General features: G+C 42.5%; 1 protein-coding gene across 5 annotated transcripts in view; it reads right to left on the bottom strand.

The window, feature by feature from the left end:
- Positions 1-22,508, bottom strand: part of UNK (unk zinc finger) — a 44,652-nt gene that overhangs the window by 13,750 nt on the left and 8,394 nt on the right. For 3 of the 5 annotated variants that reach the window (XM_014255831.2, XM_014255829.2, XM_014255830.2), the window contains exons 2-10: positions 12,494-12,703; positions 10,869-11,045; positions 10,296-10,426; positions 10,029-10,164; positions 7,831-7,948; positions 6,805-6,889; positions 4,868-5,010; positions 3,584-3,631; positions 2,518-2,718 (exon numbers count right to left, since the gene is read on the bottom strand). In XM_014255831.2, the coding sequence (XP_014111306.1) occupies positions 2,518-2,718; positions 3,584-3,631; positions 4,868-5,010; positions 6,805-6,889; positions 7,831-7,948; positions 10,029-10,164; positions 10,296-10,426; positions 10,869-11,045; positions 12,494-12,703 (1,249 nt within the window). The remainder of the gene's footprint in view (positions 1-2,517; positions 2,719-3,583; positions 3,632-4,867; positions 5,011-6,804; positions 6,890-7,830; positions 7,949-10,028; positions 10,165-10,295; positions 10,427-10,868; positions 11,046-12,493; positions 12,704-22,508) is intronic. The other 2 variants (XM_005526767.3, XM_014255833.2) reach the window with 2 other exon arrangements.

Below are 22,508 nucleotides of genomic sequence, written 5' to 3'. Positions count from 1 at the left end.
CCAAGCTAGCCCCAATTCCCACTGCCTGGAATTCCCACAACACAAGGGAAAAATAGAGCAAACAAAATGCCATCACTAAGCCAGTCTCCTTTAACTCTGAATAACATTAGAAAGGGCACATATAGAGACAGACATTCAAAAGACAGGCTGAAATTCTCCAGCTCTCTCTGCTGCAGTCAGGGAAGAGAACAAGGGACATAAATTATGAGTGAAACTAAATGTTTTCTGACCAGCATGGAACAAACCTACTGTGCTGTGTGTCAAAACTTGGGAACAGCTCCTGGTCGTGGCATTCAAGTCCTTCCAGTGCAGCCAGCATTTTTCCAGCTTGCTAAATCTTTTGGGACTTGGGAAAAGTATTTTTAGCTTTAACTGCTGGCTCAGCTTTACCATAAGCTATGTGGAATCCATTAAGACAGAAGGTGCATTTTTCATTCTAATAAGATAGAAACTATTTGTACCAATTCTACAGGGGAAAAATGACAAGCCCATAGCAGAACTGAGCCAGAGTGTCTCCTCTGACGTTTTCATACAGGAGCTGACAAAGTTAAATGCCTCATTATTGGTCTAATTTATAGGATATTTGGGAATCTCTGGTGCCTACTGCAGTTAAAGGGAATTACAGTAGAATTTAAAAAGTAATTATATATTAAAGTAAAATTAAATCAGGACACTTATGAGACACCTAATTTCGTCTGTAGAAGCCTAACATAAGGCAACTGTGATTACCTTCTGTCTATACCTTAATAATAGCTATTTATTCCTATTTAACATAGGTTTTGCTTAATTAAAGCCACATAATTAAGCAGTTAAGTGAATACAGTATCTTTGTAGCACAGATCTGACTTCAGATACAAACGCTCATCATCTGGCCTTCCTTTTACAAGTCCTATTCATGCTCCATCCCCTTTCTCCTTGGCTTAGGCTTGCTGCCCATTTTCTCCAAAGCAGGGCCTCCTTGGCACCCTGCCTCTGCTGGCAGCAGACAGGGGTTCTCTCAGTCCTTCAGCTCTGGGTTCACTCCTCCTTTGCAGCAGAGGCCACAGAGAACGAGGACATGTTTTTCCTTTTGTTTCTAAACAACTGTTACAAGCTGCTGTGCCTGCAAGAAGTGCCAGGATCACAGCATGCTCTGCTCTTTACCCCCAAAGACGTGTTGCATCAATTTGCAGTTTCCTAAGGCACATCCCCCTTAAGGCAGACAAAGGGAGCATTGATAAGAGAGCACACATGCATATAGCTTAATCTGGATTTGTCACTCCATCATTTTAATTAGACTAAACAGTGCTCAAGACTGGCCCTACTGCAAAGCTTGGCCATATTTTCCCAAAGCCATAAAAATAAATAAAACCCATGGAGTCTGCTTCTAAATTCAACTACTTTATGCAAGGCCTTGTCTGGACAGGATATTTCCGCAGTTTTCTCACAGCAGTGCAGGCTCATTAAGACTGACTTCTTTAATGTCACAGACCAAAGTTAAAACATGGTCAGGCTGAAAGCAGCACTCCTTGTCCTCTCTTCTCAGGCAACACAGACCTGATATTCTTACCCTTTTTATACTCTTGTACAAAAGAACTTGTAGGAGTTACTTTTGCAGGCACCTCCTCATAAAAGTAGCTATTCCCCTCCCTCTAAATCAAGATAAAGTTACAAACTCAGTGAGGAATAAAATCTGAAATAAAAACCCAAGCTCTGGGTTGGGCTCAGGTTGGAAGGGGTGGTGCAGAGAAACTATTAATTGTAACATCAAGAAAGGAAATTCACAGCAAGAAGCTGACTGTGGAAAAGCTCACATGTGGCAAAAGAGCTGGAAGAGACTGTTCCAGACCTAGGGAGCAGCATGAATAAGGCATGACACCAGGAAGAAGACTGAGGAAACAGCAAGGCAAGACTGGGATATCCAAAAGGGATAAGAGGGAATGTCATTAAGAGATGTGGGTTGGGTAATATTCAGAGGGTTCTTCAAATAAGAATGAGAAATTCTAATTTAACACAGAAGCCACAGGATACAGTCACAGAAGCAAGAGAAAACTAACATGACATCTTTAATACACCAGAGGAATGGTGAACAGAGGACAAACCAAGTCATGGAGATCAAGGTAAGAATTTGGAGAGGGAAGACAGAAGGAAGGATGAGTTTCCATGGGATAATACAGCAAAAGACACAGCAACTCTTGGCAAGGACCTGAACATGGAAAAATAAAGAGCAAGAAGTGATGTGGGAAGCTACCCAGGGTCAACACACGACAGAAGTTGAGAGGGATTAGGAAAACAAGCAGGAGTTCAACTTCTACAAACTGGGTGTGTGATGGCAGAAAGGGAGACAAGACCAGATGTGAGATGAAAGAGGCTGGAAGGGAGGCTGAAAGCAAGAGCAGAGATCCAGAAACTGCTCATATGAGACCAGTGCTTTTCCACTTTTGTTCCACCAGAAACAAAACCCCATTCAAGTTAGACTGGGCAATTTCTCGTTCTTTCTCATCCCCCCAACTCTTCCAGCCAATATTCCCCACTAACCTGGCATTTGAAACTCTTCAAATACTCGGCCCCCACCTGATCTTCTCGCTCAAACCCCGGTGCTTTCTTGTAGCTGCTGGCTGCTGTGACTGAGTCTGGAGGAAAACCAATGGTCTCCAAGCTGTGGGGCTTCCCAATGGCACCAGGAGGAGACCCACATATATTAGATGGGCTTCCAAGACTGCTGTTCCTACAAAGAATCTAACAGAGGGAACAAGTGTCAGGAAAGTACAGCCAGACAGCAGGAACCACTCAAAGAGAGGCATCCATGGAAGTGCTCAATCACGTCACTGTAAATTGATTACACTGACAGCCAACACAACCATACAAGCTTCCAGTAAACACTCATTAAAAACACAGGAAAAAGCTCCACTGAATTTACACAGTCCCACAATTATGGTTTTTCTGTTGTTACTTTGGAGTGAAGTCTTGTAAAATCTAACCTACAGCTCTATTGACATTTATTCTTGCTGAGGCCTCAGAGGTGATCAGCTTCCCAAGATGACCATAACACTCCTCTCTTTCCTTAGGCTACAGTGGGTCCTGTCTGACTCTGGGTAGTGGTGTAGAAACTGGAAAGGTGCTGTGGCAGTCACAACAATTAGGCATATCTGAGCTATATGTACTACTGTATTTTTTGCTTTCTAGTTGGAAATCTCAAAGGTTTAGTGCAGACACAAGTCAGGTATCAAGAGCTGCATTAAAAATCCCCAATGATTTCCAACACTTCCATTCTTTGGACTAATACCAGGGATCACAATCACATGCAACAAGGCTAGTTTTGCACTGTAGATGAAGCCACAGACAGCAGCAAAGGAAACTGAGTCTTAAAGAATGTGTCCGCCTGGATGAACACAAATATCCCATTTCTCTGGGACAAGAAATTATTTGCCTCCACTGGCAAGCACAACTCTGCTTCAGACATCACAGATTCAAATGTGGCACAGTCTGGGCTGGCATTAGGAAAAAAAAAAAAAAAAGGAGCAGCCTACAATGTTTTTATTTTATTTTTATACAGACATTCTGCTGTCCACGCTTCCCTACAGTCGCAAAGATAACTACTCACTGTGGTGGAGGTGGGGCTAGTTGGCAGAGTTCCTGATTTATTCCACACCTACAGTACAAATACAAAACAGAACAGGCCACGTGAGGCTGGCTGCTACAGGGACCTTTTCTCTGATTAATTCATCATGTAAAATGATCACCAGCAAAACCATATTTGTTTGCAAGCTACATGCAGATGCCCTGTGGAGTGATGAAGTCATAGACAGACATGTGTTGCCATTTGGCACATATCCAAGGATTAGGAAAGACTGTTTAAAAGACTAAGAGCTTGAGATAGACAAGATCTAAACAGCCTAAAAGTAGGAGATATCTTCAACTACCCTGCAGCTTTCAGAGAATTTAAATGATAACTTCGTAAGATTGCTTTCCAGTGTTATCTAGTAAGAGACAATATTATGTCCAGACTTTTCAAGATCTGTTTGGAATTCTACCTGCAATCCAATTCAGGACAACTGTGAACTATAAACACAGCTTCTCTTTTCAAAGAGAGGGAATAAAATAAAGCAGAGGTCCTAGATGCATTCACCTCAGTCTGACCAGTTTCAAATGAGTTAAATTCGTGTCATTGTACCTTCTCAAAATCTCAGCCAACCATTTGAAAAGGTTACACACCTTATCAAGTGCAGTACAAACAGGAAAGACTTAAAAAAAAAAAAGAAAAAGCTAAGTAAAAATGTAGTCTAGCATTCCATGGATTTCTAATCTGACTGAATATCTGTTCAGCACTTAGACATCTCCTCTCTTGTATGGAGAACTAACTACCAACAATCTGGGGCATTACTGAAACATACCCCAGAGTTTAGCTATCTCCAGAAGTACAAGAGGGAGGGAACCAAGGATATCCTATAATGCAACACACAATATGCACAGGCTAAGGCTCTGAGATTACATATGTAAACAAACTCAATTGTAGTTATGTACTTTAGAGGCTGCTGGCTCACAGCCTTTAATTATAGGTCTTGGAAGCTAAGGCCAATATGTACCTCCAGAGAGGAAGGAGTTGGACTTCATGTGCGGATGTATTCCACTTTCCTGAAAGTACATCAACAAACCCTGCACAGAAAGGAAGGCCTGGAATTTTTATAGGTGAGAGGACAATACTAAAGCCACTGAATGTATGTTCCAAAAAAACAGATCCCTCTAAAACATGTGGAGCTGAGAATTAAAAGAAAAATTTCATATCCTCTGGGCTTTCGGATACTTTTCTTGGAAGGAAGAACAGTGACTCTGAGAAACACAGATTTGCACAGTATGGACAAGGCTTCTCAACAGAACTACTACATACATTGCTAAGGTCTGGGGCATGTGGACTGGAAGGGCTGACTGGAACAGAGTCCCCAGCTGCTGAGGGCATGTACATCACTGCTGCTGTCTGGGTGGGGCTGGACACGGCCGAGGATTGCTGTAAATCTTCACTGAGCGCGGGCTCTGCGGGAGACAAAGCACAGGGAACACCACTCAAAGCTGGGCAATTGCCATGGAGCATGAGACATTTAGGAATAAGAATACTCAGATATTCCTGAGAGGAAAAAGCTCCACAAGCACCTTATAAATATAGAAGTAAGGAGAAACCTTATTTGGCTTATTTGCTTATCTAATATTCCTCACGTTTTTACTGTCATCGCATACACACTGTGCTGCTCTTTAGCTCATTAATGCTGCTCCAAAATTATCTTCCCTGGATGAATTGTGTGTTATTCATTCAGCTCCCTTGAACTAAGCAGAGTTTCCTTCTTTGCTTGGCACGAAGTTGATGGGTGCATTATAATTAGCTGAGGGAGTTAAAGTTTCCATCTGTGCTCAGTACAAATCATTACCAAAAAAAGTGGCATTGGTTTGGAAGGTAGAGATGCTGTAGATTTGTAGGATTTACATCTAACACTCAGCATCTTCACAAAAACTATAGAACTGACACTACATCTATATTTCAATATCCTCAAAATGCTGGTTTCTTGCTATTAATCAGTAAAACTCAGGTTAAGAGCAGACATAATAAATGGAGTCCTGTTGTTTTAATGACATTAGGCCTGTCCTTGTTGACCTTGTAGGAAGGACTAAAAAATACAAATCTGTAAGACAGCACAAAAAATAACCAAATTGGAACGGCCTAAGTGCCACAGAATGTTACTCTAAGTAATACCATATAAAGTCAAGTGTAATAATCTTATTAGGAATAAGGCATTCCTAAACAAAAATACTATGTTATACCCAAGGAAGTTTGCTAAACACTGTTCCTTTATCAAGATTTCATTTCCTAAAGCTTGCTGGATCCCACTGTGTAGTTGCACTGCTGTGTCTTGGGCCATTACAGCCCACAGTTCCAGCTATAATTACTGCTTGTCAACAAGGCTTCCTATAAAAGGAACTGCATAACCTGTAGGGAATTTACTCTCCCCATTCCTTGTCAAAGGCAGCAATTACTAATTCCTTCATTTACAAAGGATAATCAAATAACAAAGAGATTTTTTCAAGGCCATGCAGTGAGTCAGTATCAGAACAAATCTAGTGAGTAACCTGTTCTAATTGTTGCAAATTCAGCAGTGAGATTGCAGGGCAGCAACTGAGGAGGAGCCCTAGGACAGTAACTAACCATTATTTATGAAGGTTAGGACCACCTGCATGTAGAACTTCCACAAGCAAAACTGCATCACTAGTTTATAGTTGATTAAAGTTAGGATTGAAATAATGCCCTGTAAGTCAGGGAGCTCTTGAGAAAAGAGGATTTGAGATAAAGCAGTAAAAAAAAAAAGCTGCATATTTTTCTTTTCCAACCTGACTTAAACTTAAGTAAAACTTCATGAAGAGTAAAACAGCATTCTTTTTTAATGGATCAATAAATTATCTACAATCAGCAATTTTAACTTCAGCTTTTTAAGATAGGACACTTGGCAATTTAGCTAGGTACAGTTCATCCATGTACAGAAAAGAAGCAGCTTTCTCCACTTCCATCCTCCTGAACTGACACCCAGAGAACTGAGCAGGTGAGAGGGAACAGAGGGAGATCCTTCAAGAGACAGTGCAGTGAGAGCTAAAGGCTGAGTCCTACTGGCCACCTACTGCCTCCAGCTCTGCCAACACCTCCCACACCAGCACAGTTTTATAGAAATCAAAGTTTAACCCTGCACAGAAGCTCTGGTTTTGCAGCTCTACATTTGAACTCTTTTGGTCAGAAGCTTTCCACAGCTCAAACATCCAGGAAAGATGAGAAAGTAGTGCACGTACGTTCTACGTGTGCAAAGGCACAGAAGGGTCCTCGGGGACAGCTGCCAGACTGCTGCATATCATTGCATTTGGTGGATTTGTAGATCTAAGGATGGGGAAAAAAACCAAAACAAAACAAAAAAGAACAAACAGAAATGAACAGAAAATAACAGTGACCACCAGGTACAGAAGTACTATGAAGAAATTTGACAGCAAGGTAGGGACACAGGTAAGAGATGCAAAGGCCAGCAGAGCTCAGGGTGACCATTTCAGTGCTTTGTTTCAAAGAGAGGAAAACCCACTACAGTTTTGGAGACACCAAAATATGCCCATGACACCTAGAGCTCACCCAGAGACCAACCCACCACACACCAGCTCACCCAAAGGTCACCATCTGCCATGAAGTCCCTCAGACTCACTGGAAGCTCCATGGACATTACAAATGGCAAAAGGTAGGAAGCAGCTGACAGATGACAGCACAGAAAGTTGCAGGCACGTGTTTGCAAGGAAAATAACAAACCATTGACAAGGACTGTAGCAAATGGATTATTCCCTTTCCCCCCAGTTTGACAGGCGGTGACAATGGTTACTGTGCAGATACGGGCCCCACAAAGCTTTTCAACACTGTAACATGAAGCAGACTACGAGAAGGTCTTAATTACACTTTCTGTAAGGATATTGGAATGCTCTGGGCATGCTCACAGCTAAGAGCTTGGTGGTGTTCAGTGCCATCAACATGAACCACAAACTCTTAGTCAAGGAAACAGATGCCTTTTGCTCACATGCAGACCCACATCATGCTTTCCAAAGGACCCCCATACCTGAGACTGCTCCTATACATGAGTTTTTCCCCACTTTTCTTACCTCCTCCCATACAGTCTATTCTGTCAAGCAGCTGAATTGCAGCTTACTCCCAATATGCAGCTTCTCTGTACCCCAGGACCACACTACAAGCAGCCCACATTCTCTCCCACCTGGCACATTAATTTACTTTGTAAGACTTGAATGCTTCTGCTTTTCTGAAGTGGAGTGAGGAGGTTACTGTACCTCTGGGTGGAACTGCTGTTCTGTGCGAGTGTGGCAGTACTGGCAGGAGTCTCCATTTTCACACTTGCTGGGATCTCCCCACTCATCCCCGTGTTTCACACTGGGACACGGTGAAGATCTGTGGAAGTAAGGCAGCAGGAGAAGGCATCAGACTCACGGATGTGCTCTGAGCTTTGATTACTTTGGGCAGCTGGAGGGAAGTGTTTCTCCCCCTCTGATCCACTCCTGGAGGACTGCATCCAGCTCTGGGTCCCCCAACATCAGAAGGATGTGGACCTGCTGGAGCAAGTCCAGAGAGAGCCAAAAAGGTGCTCTAAGGGTCCCTCTTCTCTGGAGCCAGGCTGGGAGCACTGGGGGTGTTCAGCCTGAAGAAGAGAAGGCTCCAGGGAGACCTCAGAGCCCCTTCCAGGGCCTAAAGGGGCTCCAGGAGAGCTGGAGAGGGATTTTGAACAAGGGCCTGGAGTCCCAGGACAAGGGGATAAATGGAAAGAGAATAGGTTTAAATAGATTAAATACAAGGGAGAAATTCCTCTCTGTGACGGTGGTTCACAAGTTGCCCAGAGAAGCTGTGGCTGCCCCTGGATCCCTGAAACTATTTCAAGCCAGGCTGGATGGGGCTTGGAGCAACCTGAGTTAGTGGAAGGTATCCCTACGCATGGCAGGGGGTGGAACAAGATGAGCTTTAAGGTCCCTTCCAACCCACACCATTCCATGATGTTACAATTCCTCAGTTGGGGCCAGGTTTGGCTGCCCACCCTCAGCTGTACAATCTGCTTGGCTGCTGGTTCCACAGCCCCCACCCAGCTGCTATTGCATCTTCTCCACCTCCTTCCAATTTCCCAATGAAAAAAAAATGGCTTAATTCTCTATTTGAAACAAAATACAACTTGAACCAGCATAACAATATTAGCAGCTGATGTGATTAGTGTCAGAGATGCTGGGTCTGGTTTCTGTTTTGGAACTGCACCTTCATAGAAAGCTAAGAAGTTAATTGGCTAATCCTAAAATACATAATACCCTTACAGAAGTATGTTTCCAGGTTTATAATGTGGCCATGTGGAAAAGAGGCTGAGTCAGGTCACTGGGGAAAAGGCAAGTCCGTTTTCTTTCTCCCAGCCAGGAACAGTTCCTTTTCCCAGATCTAAATTTTTGCCGTGACCTACTTCCCCTCCTCTTTATGCTCTTAACCATTCCCTCAAACAACAGCAGAGGGAAGCAGATAGCAGCACCAGCACAGCCACATCAGGTGGGGTGGGGAAAACACAGCAGTGAGTAGAGAGCAGCAGAGCAGCTTTCAACTCTTCCCTTCCCAAAGGCCCCAAAGAGGGTCAAAAAGCACATAGCAGCTGCCTAAAGACTGCCCTAGTGGTTTTATTTCTCCTTCAAGCATCAGCATTACTTTGATTGCTGCCTGTTTTGTTTTTTTAAATATGGAATTTCAGTGCCAATTCAGAAATTTCTGTGAATGTTGGGGGTGGGGAAGAGAAGCGAGAACATCCCTGGTATTTTCTCTCCTGGCTTTCTGGTCTGCTCCTATGTTTTTCAAAAAGGAACTAAGGAAAAGCCCCACTGAGACCACAACAAAAGCTCTGTTGTGTCGGAGGAAATGAGGGCCTATAATTTGGATGAAATGCGTTCAGGGAGACACAGCATACTGAAAAATCCAGCGACACTTGAGTGACAGAACACCCCGGTGCCTCAAAAGCAGAGCCTTTAGCAGCTGGTTAAGAATGCATGTCCAGCCACAGGCCCTCCTCATGATCCCCATCAACAGGCATACACAACAAGCAGCCTGATGATTCTGAATCCTTTACCATTGACACACTGTTGTGCAAGTTTGTTTCTAGAAAGGGATTAAAACTTTCTTTTGTCTTCTCTTCCCTGCACTGCTTTTTATAGGAGAGGTTTATGTGGTAAGGGAAAGCCAAACACAGGTTCTCTTTGCTATAAAACCAGAGTTGTAACATGACTTAACAATTCATTAATTAGAGTATTGGTTACTATATACAGGAAAACTTCTTGTTTAGTTTGTTATCTTTCTGCTAGGAATAAATAACAGTCCATCATACTGCTCAGTACATGGCTTGGAGATACATTAGAAACAACTATCTAGTGGTCAAAATCCTGCCTCCTGCACCACAGATTTCCAATACACTGCACCACTCAGCTGGGAAGTACAATATCCAGGACCACAGTACCTGTATTTGTGTTTTCTTGGACTTCGTCTTCTGTCTTTGCTATTGTGGTAGTAGGGACAGGCATAACCCTGGCGACAGAGCCGGGGGGGTTTCTTACACTGCTCTGTCTTGTAATTTCCCAACACATATGTTGTATCTGCAAAAAAATCCCAATGAGTCAAGAGAGATGACCACAGCCCATATTTACTACAGAAAAGTTCTGGGCAGGAGCAGGCACTCCACAGAGACCAAACTTTCCCAGCCCAACAGACCCTCAGTGACACTCACCTTGCCACCTTGGCTCCTCACTGAGTATTTTCTCTATCATGGCATGGCTGGCAGCAACCGCAGACTGACCCTCAATGCCTCCTTCAGATGTTGTCTGACCATTCTGTAAAGCTTCCATTGCCTGAAGCTCTCTTCAGGGATAGAGTTAAATGAACAAACAGACTGAGCAGAGGAAGAGTCAGATAAATGTGTATAAAAACTGACATACTGGAGCATTTGCTAAGTGGGTGCATTTCAGCCATGCATGTTTTGTCAGAACATCTTTAGCTGAACAGCAACTGCAATAAAAATAAGTCTTCATTCCCTGGGAATTCCAGATGCACTGTTTTGACCCCCTGCATCAGATTCCAAAGTGTGATCCCTTCCCCCATTTTGCGAATCCTCCCTGGAGGTTTTTTACATTTGCCTTATTAGGAAGGGACATCTTGCCATCGCTTCATTTCAGGCTGAAGCAGTACTGTCCTTCAATCATCTCACTTTTCACTTGGGTACAGAAATTACCTTTTCCATCATCTCCTTTTTCATTTGGGTACAGAAATTACCCTTTTCTCAGGAGCCCCAAGCTCTACTGACCTGATGTCATACACGGGTGAGCGCAGGTCATGGGGCCCATGAGCAAAGGCGCAGTGGACTCCGTTCTTGGTGCAGTTTCCCTTGGAGTCTGTCTCATGGATGCAGATTCCAGTTTTGTAGTAGCGCAAGTGATACCTCCTCTCTGTGTCTCCAGTAGTTCTATGCAAGAAGGGACACCTGAGGAAGGAAGGAGGGGAGGAACAGACAAGGTTTTGTCACACAGATGAGGGATTCAACTACCAGACGCTTTGCTGAGAGAAGATGCTGCAGTTGACACCATCTTTGCTAATTCTTCCCCTTCTCTTATGCTGTGCCTTCCAACACTTCAGAGAACCCCCAAACCTGTCACTACAAAGGATGTGATGGTTTCCCTCCCTTAAAGAAAACTGGATTATTAATCCAGCAGCACCTTATTGACAAGTGGCTGCCAGGAATCTGGAAAAGAGCAAGGACACGGGACAAGAAAGGACAACTACAAAACTACCATTTTAACTTGTTTTGTTTCTTCTTTTAGGCAGAAAAACAATCTACATTGAGAAATAAAAACAGAAATATAACAAGATGGAAAGGGCAAAGTTCAGATATTGCAGCATCAAGGTAAAAATATAAATGAGCAAAGGTTCCTAGATGACAACAGTTTTCATTCACTGAGTTTGAGCCACGTATCAACAAGCAATCTAGAAGCCAAAGCCCCCAAACATCCCAATTCCAGTTCCTTCCAGATCTCTTCTAGCAATGAAGAAAGTACTGAAACTGAAGTCTCAGGCCTGAGGGACTATTCCATTCTGCTGTATTCACAGAAACTTTATTTAATCGAGATAAAAAATAAAAAACTTTTGCCAATAAATAGCATTTTTGTATGTTGATACTGGCACCACAAAAGGGAATTGAAATCCCATCTTTATACAGCATCTCTCTATAAAACACTCTCCATATTTGACCACAGTTTGGCTACACTATTTATCCCATATCAGTCATGTGGCTAAAGTTATATTATCAGGTTAACTCCTTAATTGCTGGGGTCTGCCACACACACAGCAGAAAAATTTGTGATTTTGCCCCAGTTAAACCTACTGCAGTCATTGGGGGAGAACACCCAAAAAACCCAAACTCTTCCTCATGTTGCCTTATTCTGGATACCTCTCAATTCTCTACTGGCTTTTTAAAAGCTCAGAAAGACTAATTAAACTGATATGAGTTTAAAACTCAGGGGGCAGATTGGAGGACAAAGGTCCTGCTCTTTCCTCAATCTGTGAAAAACTAAATTATCCTGCTAGTGAACAAGAGCTGAGAGTCAGGGACTTAGAGGACAGAGTGCTTCCGAACTCATTGGTCTCATTGAGCTGTTTTTCCCACCTCAGCTTTGCTGAAGATGCTAAAGCTTGCGAGCACAGTGAGTTCCCAAGAGCTGAATTCCCATCTAAGTCACCCTCAGTACTGCCACTGCAGCAGGCCTGGAGCACACAGGCTGCTATTCCAGATTTTACATCTGGTCTCATGTTACGTATGTGACAAAGCTGCTTTACTGCTGACTTGCCTCATCTCTGCAAGAACCAGCAGGAATCATCACCTGGCCTGATCCCAAAAGCCTAATGCCTGAAAAGCAGGGTGCAGCCTTTACTCACTCATCTCCTTCCGGGCAGATTCCCGTGGTCTCGTCATACTTGGTGCAGTAAATGTCAGGGCTGTAGTTGAAGGTCCCGTCGCGGCGGCGGATGGACCTGCGCCGGCGCTGGTTGACAAAGTGCCAGTGGAAGCAGGTGTAGGGCCGGTGCTGAGTGCACTTGTGCTGCACGAAGAGCGGGCACTGCTCCGTGCGGAACTCCTTCAGGTACCTGCGGGAAGCGGGATGTGAGCAGCGGGATGCTGGGCAGGGGAAACACCCAGGCACCCGCAGAGCCCCGAGCCGTGTCCATCACACAGATGTCTGCTGTCCTTCCCACAGCCTCCCTGCTTCCCCTCCCAGGATGGAGGCTGGGAGCTGCAAGATATCCATTACACACAGGAATGTAACAAGAGCTGAAATCGCTTGCTGTCGGGATCGTTTTGAAGAGGCTTTTCATGAGCTTAGGAGACAGTTTGTGAGAAAATAGAACCCTTCTAACCTTAAGTACCTTTCTAACCCTTTCTAAATCTGTGACCTATCTGAGCAAAAAGGGCTTTCCTTCCTACATGTTCCATTAAAAAAAAACAACAGAAAGAAAAACCCAAATAGAATACACTTCTTTGAGCCACATTTAAAGCGTCAAGTTACTGAAAAAGAAAAATTTTTAAAAGACTCTTTCAAGCCTTGTCCTCCTGGTTTAGCTCTGCTTTATCAGTATATGCTCAATTATGAAATAAAAATTAACCAATTTCTCTCTTGCAATCATATGAACTCAGGGCTCAGTCTTGAAAAGTAGGATAGCTATCCTCAAATTCCCACATGTTTATGTTGCTTTAATTTTAATATGTAATTCCCTGAAAGTACATGGCTTCTTTTATCCCGAGAACTAAAGAAGTCACAAGCTTTTATTTGTGACACTAATAACAGTCTCTAAACCCAGATTGTAGAGGATTACAAAATGGTTTAGATCAACATAATGATCTGACTGTGATCTGTGTGTAGGTGCTTAGAAAATCCACGCTGCTGAAACCCATAGGCTGCCCTGTATTTACAGGGAACATCCAAACAGCTCCAGGAGCTCAGACCCGACCGAATCCCACTCGGTTCAGTCTCAAAGACACATCCAGGAACAAGGCAGAAAACACAGAGCATTCTGGTCTCTTATGTTTACAGGTCAGTGTAAACAGTGAGGACCAAGATTTGTAGGTCAAAAAAAAAAATACAAGTGTTCTGCTGGAAGCAACAGGGTGATATAACAGCAGATTTGGACTCATTTTAAACTGCGTATGTAGTCTGAGGCAACAAAAAGGAGTGTGGGAATTCATTCCCATGTCAGACAGTCTTTATCTCCTGTTTCTGAATAAATGGAAAGATGTCTGATGCCCAAAGATGTATTTACAGATAACATCACAGTGCTAGGCTCATTCTGAAAGCAACATCTGTAAATAAAGCCTTCTTTCCTCTTTACCCCAGCTGAGGAGAAAGCCTCAGGAAAAGGCACAGATTCAACCAAAGTGGTTTTATTTGTTTGCTATGAAGAGACAGTATCAGTGGCAAGAGCTTTCCTACATTGGATTTTGCAAGCATGAAAGGATAAAAGCTCTTCCTCTTCTTCAACCTCTAAATATGTGAGATTTGCAGGTTCCACTGCCTGGGATCTGCAAACGCCTGGGGCTGGAAGCCTCCACAGCCGGCTGTAAGCCCTTCTCTACCCAAGCCCATCTGTCCCCTGCAATCCAGAGTGGCTGGAACACTATCTGCACTGGGGGCCAAGTTAACAGCAGAAAAACCAGAGCCCGCTGCAGAACCAGGTCTGCTTGGCAGAGGTGAGGGATAACAACATCACTTTGCTCCTTCTCCCATTTAAAAATCCAGCCCCGTTCAAATGGAGATCCCTACTTCAGCCACACCAGCAATTCATCTGGAAACTGAAAGCTGTGGTAAACTCATCCATTCTTGAAAAGCTTTCTAAGCTGTTGGACCAAGTAGTTGTAGAAGGTGGAATTCCACAGATTATTTTATCAGTGCACTAGGAAGACTTGGAACAAAAGTGACTGCAACAACATTTTGGTTAGAAAGTGAATTAAATAACCTTAAGCAGGACGATGCTGTCTACAGATGATACAATCACCAACCAGTCCTTTCCACTTACACAGCTCCATGTACACCTTAGAGACACCAGATTTGTGTTACTCCCATTTTACAAACAGCAACACAGCCACGAGCCCCAGCCAGTATCACACAGCAATTGGAATCCCAGACAGAAACCAAGAGCATTTTAATTCCTCCATCCTCACCCAGTGCTGGGCTTAAGTTCAAGAACAGCATCCTGAACCTCCTCAGTGCTCTGGAAACTAAGGGGAGATACCAGGCTTACACAACCTCGGTATCGAGCCCAGCACTCCACACTTGTGACAGGCCCAAATTAAACACTTAAAAATCCGACAGTTTAACAACTCCATAATCAGCTGAGCTGAAAGCTGCTTCCCTTCAGCAGGGAAGTTTAAAAACGTACACACTGACTAGGGATTTCGGTCTCTAGTGTCTCAATTGTTGCTGAAGAGTATTTGAAAATTAATTGCATTTCATGATTGGCTAAACTCCCCGGAGAAACATTTATTGTAATGTTAACGAGAGATAATTACATAAGTAAATGGTTCACCTGAAAAGTGCTTAACACCTAACTTGCTTCATCAGAAACTCCTTCTTTAATGGTCTCTATTAAATAAATGATGTCTCATTCTTAATTTCAAAGCAAGTCCTGCAAACAGGTACCACTGAGCTCCACAGACATTAACTGTGCACAATCACCTCTGCAACAGGTCCAACTGAGGGAAGGAGAGTTGTCACATTAACTCAGTTATTTCAAGCCTTTCAATCACTGCTTTGGGTTTTCCTTTTTTCCAAGCCACTACAACGTTTTAAATCACCCTCCTCCACAATAGCCTGAATGGTAAATTGTCTTACAGCCCTTTATTTTCTTGATCCATGAAGTGAGTTTTGGCTCCTCTGGGAGAACATGGACCACTCAACCACCCACTTTGTATTAAAATATATAAAAGGCCTCTAAAGCACGTGTGTTTTGAGAACACAGAGAGGATATAGAGCCTGCACCACCGCAATGTGATGTCTCACAAAGCAGAAAGCCATTAATATTTCAGGAGCCTCTTTGCAAAGGCTCTAAATAAAATGCAAAGAACACTGTCAGGACAGATCCTTCTGGTGTCAATGGTCTCTGTAATTTTATATTTTTTTTCCAGAACAGCTGAAAAAAGGAATTTCAGAACGACCCTTGAAGCTGAAATCACATTGATGACTGGTACACATTTCACAGCATGTCAGCCAAACTCTGCGTCTGCACAGGAAGAGGAAATCCAGTAACGATAACTTGTATTTCTCAACCCCTCTCAGGAAACTCTACAGCCCTCACTTGAGGGGCAGAAGAATTATTACCCCTATTTTATACTGGAGCTACTTCCATATTTCTTTTGTAAAAAACAGAAAATGTAAGTTTATGTTGTATTTTCATCCAAACGTAATTTTTAAAAGGTGGAAAGCACATAGAACTGTCTTCTGATACATTAACATCAACAACAACACTCAGATTCCTGGAGGAAATGGTATCATTTATGAGCCCTAGTAAACAAAGATGAATGCAATTCTAAACAAATAGGACAAGACTGGCCAGAACAATGAAGATCAAAGTCCCCAGGCTGAGCTGAACTTGCTGTCAAACAGGATGGACGCTGCTGGAAATGAAAGGTTTTTTCCCTGGGAAGACAAGAGGAGAGGTTCTTGGAGTAGTTTTAGGAACTCCTAGAGACCAGCAGGAGAAGCAAACATTAGAAAAAACTCAATGCTACTTTGCTGAAATTCCTCTTCCTCTGGGATAAAGAAAGGGGCAGTGATTATTCTGCAATTATTTAGACTAGTGGGGAGCTGCTCACTGTGTGCAGAGTAGCAAGTGTTTACCTCTGCAGCTTGGAATTGCAGGAGTTTCCCCTCTGCCCTGGAGGAATGGAGCAGGAACCTGCTCTGGGAGCTGCAGGGAAAAAGATGAGTGCAGTGGGGGAAGAAGAAAAATATTCAAACCTAGAAAGAAGGAGGGAAAAAAACAAAGCAATAACCCAAGAAGAATTTTTAACTTAGAAGTTTCATTTTTATCCTCCACAACTGCAGCTGTGTCCTAATCCCCTCTTTGCCTCCTAGTGCAGAGATCTCTTGTTTTTCTGCAGCTTTTCTGGTTCACACTGGTGTGCTCAAGCAGCTCGGTAGGATTCCTGCACCCATCCTGCTTCCAGGGCTGCAGTTTCCTATCAAACTTGACCCAAGTCACACATGCAGTGGAGTCAGCTCAATTCAGGAAAATGTGCTGGTAATGCACAGCTGAGCTCCAAATTCCTTATAAAAGCCTTAATCCAAAGCTCCCAGAAATCACTGGAAGATGCACACTGATGCCAAGACAGTCTCTGCTTTGTAACAGAGGGATCAGGGGAGAGAAACAATACCAAGGAGCAAGGAAATGAAAAGATTAAAACCAGCTCCTCAAAACTCTTGTGGCTTCAGTGATGCAAAGCCAGGCTCTGCTTTGCTTCCAACACCCCTTGCACTGTTTGAGATCTTTATGCAGGTCCCAAGACAAGCTCCTCTCCCTTGCAGCCCTTATTGCTCTTTCAGGTCAATCCCCTTTCTGCCAAAATTCCTCTCAGGCCATAGAGGCTCACAAACAGGACCTGAACTTCCTGCAGCAGAATGACACCAGAGAGAAAACCACTGGACAATATAACCATCACAGTCTGGCTAATCCAGACTAGGACACGGTCTGCAAATGTAGGGCAGTAGTGAGATCTAACACCACCATCATCTACATTCCACACACGGGTGGGGGTGTGTTTACACCCCTGTGCTGAGAGGCTGCAGCAGCCCTGCTTGTCTGGTGTCACACCAGTGTAAACTACGAGCAGCTTTTACACCGGGTCCTCACTCAGTGCCACTGGCACTGGGGCTCCCTCCCCACAGCTGCTCCTGGGTCACAACAAACCAACCCAGAAAAGGCAGCCCAGGTCTGGGTTGTTTCTGTAAAGTCCCACCTGGTGTGGGCACTTCATTTTGTTATTAGCATTAATATTAGGAATTATTAGTTCAGGGCCATACAGAGATTCTCAGCCATCATCCAGAAGAGACCCCAGAGGCAAATTTAACAAAAAATCTACAAATTAATTTTTAGGTTGTGTGTTTTGTCTTGGGTTTTGGTTTAGGGTGATTTTTTTCTGTTTTGTTCTGGCTTTTTCTTCAAACCAAGTCTTAAATTCCTGTTAAGATTTCAGGTATCAGGGAGAAAATGCTTTTCTGCCATTACCATTTATTTTAGTCATGCGTGCCTTCTCTCAAACTATTACACTGGCAAAAATGCCATTTCACTGGCACAAAAGTACACGGGAATGCTGGGGACATTTGTTGGCATTTTTACATCAGTCACGTCCTGCTGTTTCACACAGGACTGCATGAGGCCATGGACCTCTCTGTAAAGTCTCAGGTGGTCCCAGTTCCCATCCTGAAAAATGCAGTCTGACTGAGAGGTCACTGCTCTCAGCTGCTTATTAGCTTTTGTCCTCTGGAAGCTCTGAGTGGCACTCATCTGTCCAGACAGCAGGATGGAGAAAGTTTTCCTAATTCAGGTTAGGAAAGGTTTAAAAAAACAAAAACAAAAACACAAAAAACCCACCCCCCCAAAAAAACCCAAAACAAAAAAAAACCCCTTATACACACACACACACACACATATATATATATATGTATATGTATATATATGTATATGTATATATAAAACCCAGCTTCACTTAAAAATTTAAATTAGGTTTGAGCCAACACAGTTAAAATTATCTGAAGCAAACCAGGGTGTGCTTATCCAACAGACTGTCTGCTCAGCAGACAGCATTGCAAAACTCAGGAGAAAAGACCTAACTATAGATATTGATACTTCTATTTCAATAATGCTTATCTTTTGGGAATATTTTCAAAACTGCTATTTTCTTCTTAAGCTCAGAGAACCACCCCGACACAAGAGGAAAAGAGCTGTCCATATTAAATCAGCTCTCTAAATTCATTTCACCCTCATAAAATTTTATTGCAAAAGATGATATCAGACACACTTTAAGTAAGAAACCCATGACTCAATTATTTTCTTTTACTGAACTGTGGTATTCCAATTGAAATGAGTCAGTGGTGCATGACAGAATCTACTTATTCCAACAGGATACTCAATAAAAATCCTACTAATGCACCTTTCATTTAACATATTACTGATAGAGAAAACCCATGATATGCAGCTCTGACATTGCTCAGGAGTTTTTGCTCTTAGGGCAAGGGAGATGTTTCAGATTAAGCAAGTTGAAAAGAGAGAGTTAAAGAATAGGATTGTTCCAAAATAATTCAGAGAGTTTGATCCCAGCACTCACACAATGTCTTAGGAAATGCTGGCATTTCAATGCAAATTCCTGACAGGTAACAGAACCTTCAACTCTCAAGATTTTTTGGAACTGGGGAAGAAAGATTTGAAGCAATCTGACTTCATGGTAGCTGCAAACCACCAGCAACCTGGTTTACAACTCTGCAATGTTTAGTGTCCTTCCAGTAAGAACAGAAGTTAAGACAGGTCTGTTTCAATAAATATTTTTTACTGACTGACAGATGAAATTTAATATTGAAACAGAGCCTCACATGAATCACTGCTGAATATGAAACAATAACAAACACTTTAAGCAGCAATCTTCAAAGTTTTAATCATAATTTCAGGAAAAAATTCTCATCAAGTTCTACCAGAAATCTATGTCAAGGCATAGTTTGGGTTGAAAGGGTCCTTAAAGATCATCTATTTCCAACCTCTTGCCATGGGCAGGGATGCTTACCCACTAGATGAGGTCTATCAGCTATTGTGGCTCACCAATATTTGGATATTTCCCCTTTTACCACATTTAATGGTATTTAGAAAAATAACCTCATCCACCTGACCAAGCCCTCACACTTTACACACCAAGCTTTTTGCATACACCATGCACCACTTGGCACAAAAGGCAAACATCTCTCTCAGGACATCTCCACAAGTATCAGTCCATCTGCCTTTCCATACCCTCAGCAGCCAGGTGCGGTTCTGTAAACCTTGAAAATATTAGAAAGCATTTAAATCTCAAAGAAAAATATATGGATCACTTTATAAAAACAAAAAGCTGACCGTGAATGTGGGGAAGGAGAAAAGGATGAGGAAAAAGTTTCAGTAAGCTCAGATCTGTCAAGAAGATAGACTTCACATGCCTCAGTGTTTTCTTTATCACCTAAATAAATTGAACCATCAACTGGAAAAAGGTCACACAGCAGACAGCAGTGTGTGATTTTAAAGCTGCTAGATTTCCCCTCCTCCATTAGAGCTTGACAACAATGTCAGTCTAAGGGCAAATAAAGAAAATGAGAGTTGGAGAGACTTATTACAGATGCATGGAGCTGGGTTTGTTTGGTTGTGGAGGTATTTTGTTTTAAGACTTCATATAACTCATTGTATACCTCAGTGGTCAAAATGCCAACTGCTCACAGCCACAAGCCATTGCTTCCCCCAGTTTTTGTTGTAGAAATAGGTAGGCAGCACTCAACTCTTCCATTTTGAAGGCAACTGAATGACTTAGCAAGCAAAGTTCAGCTGGATGCTTCCAAATAAATCGAAATGCAGAGTGTACTGCAGAAAATAAAATACAAACTGCCAGATTACAGGAAACTGAGAATAATACACCAAAATGCACACAGACACATTCAACAGTAAGATGATCCCTACTGGAGCTCCATTTCTGGATTTCAAAGATGATCACGGGCTGGACAAGAACACAGAAAATTCATTTCAGCCACGACGAATTAATTCTATACTACCAATATTTAATTGATAACTGAGTGACTGCAAAAGTTCAGGCTAAAAATAACATGTTTTGGCAACTATCAAAAACCATCAGGACATTTTTCAATTAAAAGGAAAAAGACAAACAGTCATGTCTTGCCTGCACTGCAAAACTAAGGGAAAACAGAGAAACGCTACTGTGTGGTGCTGGCCCATCATGGGAAGACAGATTTGCACCAGCCTCGGGCAAAACATTGTTCAGTTTCCACAGTTATAGCAAAAATGGTTTTGTTTGGAGAGAAATGCCATGCTGAAGCTAAGAAGCTCAACACTCTGTCCTGATGAGGAACAAGAATCAAGGTCTTCAGCCTGCAGTTCACCTGATAAAATGCAAATTTATCACATCTGTGAGCAGCCAAGACATGAGTTCCACGAGTCAAACCTGTATTCCTGTCCATGGGTGTCGGGGAAGAGGTGCTTGCTCAGACTTCCCAGGAGCTGTGCATCCCTTTGCTTGGCAGCCCTCGAGTTGTGTCACTCAAAACACAACAAATAAAATAATTTGAGTAATGTTTTTTGTCTGCATGCTGTCTTTAAAAAGCAGGCACTTGTTGCATCAGCAGACCGTGAAATGTATATAACCAAGTGACACCAATAAAATCCATTTCAAACACAAGTGTTTGTTTACACAGAGCTTTCACCTTTTTAATTAAAACAACCCAACCACTGGCAAAGGCAAACACTTAATGGCACTACATTTCAGAGGCATTTCCTTTAAAGCCATTCACCAAGATCCAGAATTCTGCATAAAGCCTTGAACTTACATTTACATTTCCTTGAGTTAGTTATCCTTTTTTTTTCCCAAATTACTTGGCAATGAATATTTATTAGACGTGACCTCGAAATTACCTCAATATTTAGGCAGTTCATGCAATGTTTTAAACACATAGCCCATTTTTCCAAGTTTAAATGACATATTTGCAATTTGACACCGTTAGTTTATGTAAACTGTGCCTAAAGCACATTTTCCTGTTTTCAAACATGGATCACCCCGATTGAGACAACCCTCACCCCTCTCTGGGCTGGTTTTTTGCACCACAAACTATTTAGTTGTCATTAATCCTTCCCTATGGCACCTATATAAGTGGTGAGTCTGTGAAAACAGGATCATATAGAAATAATTACTTTTCAGTAACACAGGTTGAACCTGTTGCAGGGAAAGCACTGGAGCTCACTGCATCCAAACACTGCTGAAGGTCTGTACCTGCTTCAGTTGTCAGCACAATATATCAACATATGCTTAAATACGAAGAGTTAAATATTTTACTACTAATTACTTCACAAAAACATCCATCCCCAGACTATCTATTATGGCAATTTATTCAGTTTATAGCCAGGTAAATTTTCTCTTTATATTAACTCATATATTAACTTATATTATCCCATCTCTTATGGATGGGATAGATGATAAATCTTTATCCCAGTGTGTTTGTAGCCTCAGAAAGGTAGAACCCAAGCAGGGTTAACACACACCAGGTTTGGTACATCAAATGAAAGTCTGAATAACACCCTGATGTCCTGTGCTGTAAAAATTAAAGTTCCAGTTTCCAGCAAAGGTTTTTTTTCCATACTGTACTTCTCTCACCACTGATTCAAGCAGTAACAAAGCCTACCCAGGGCTTACAATTGTAGAAACACCAGGGAAGGCTGGGAACAGGGCTGGGCTGTTTGAAAACTTGTGTTACTCACTCTGCTAGTTCCCTAAAACAAAACATCCCACATGCAAGAATTCATAATGGCCAATTCAGAAAAGTATTATTTCCATACAAGCCATTCCACAGCTCAGGCTTTCAGCTGCAGATTGTTATGAGCATTTGTAGCCAGCTAAGCCTCAACATCTTGTCTCACAAGAGGTGCTTTGGAAACAGAGCACAGCAGCCTTCCCTCTCCTGGCCACACCAAGACTCTCATGATTTTACAGACAGCTCACAGATCAGCTTCAGCCCCACACTCACAAGAGTTTTAAGATAGAACATGAGCTGTTCGAAGGGCTGTATTTACACAGGACCAAAACCAGACAACCAAAGCTCCACATGATATGACAGCTCTGTAGTGCTCTCACCCAGCCCAATCTACATTGGAAATGAAATAGCAT

The sequence above is a fragment of the Pseudopodoces humilis genome, chromosome 21 (assembly GCF_049639895.1).
Source record: "Pseudopodoces humilis isolate 2021_Gansu_Grassland_sample_001 chromosome 21, ASM4963989v1, whole genome shotgun sequence".
NCBI classification, from domain to species: Eukaryota; Metazoa; Chordata; class Aves; order Passeriformes; family Paridae; genus Pseudopodoces; species Pseudopodoces humilis.
The sequence above is the reverse complement of the archived record's forward strand: the minus strand, read 5'-3'. Positions and strand labels throughout refer to the sequence as shown.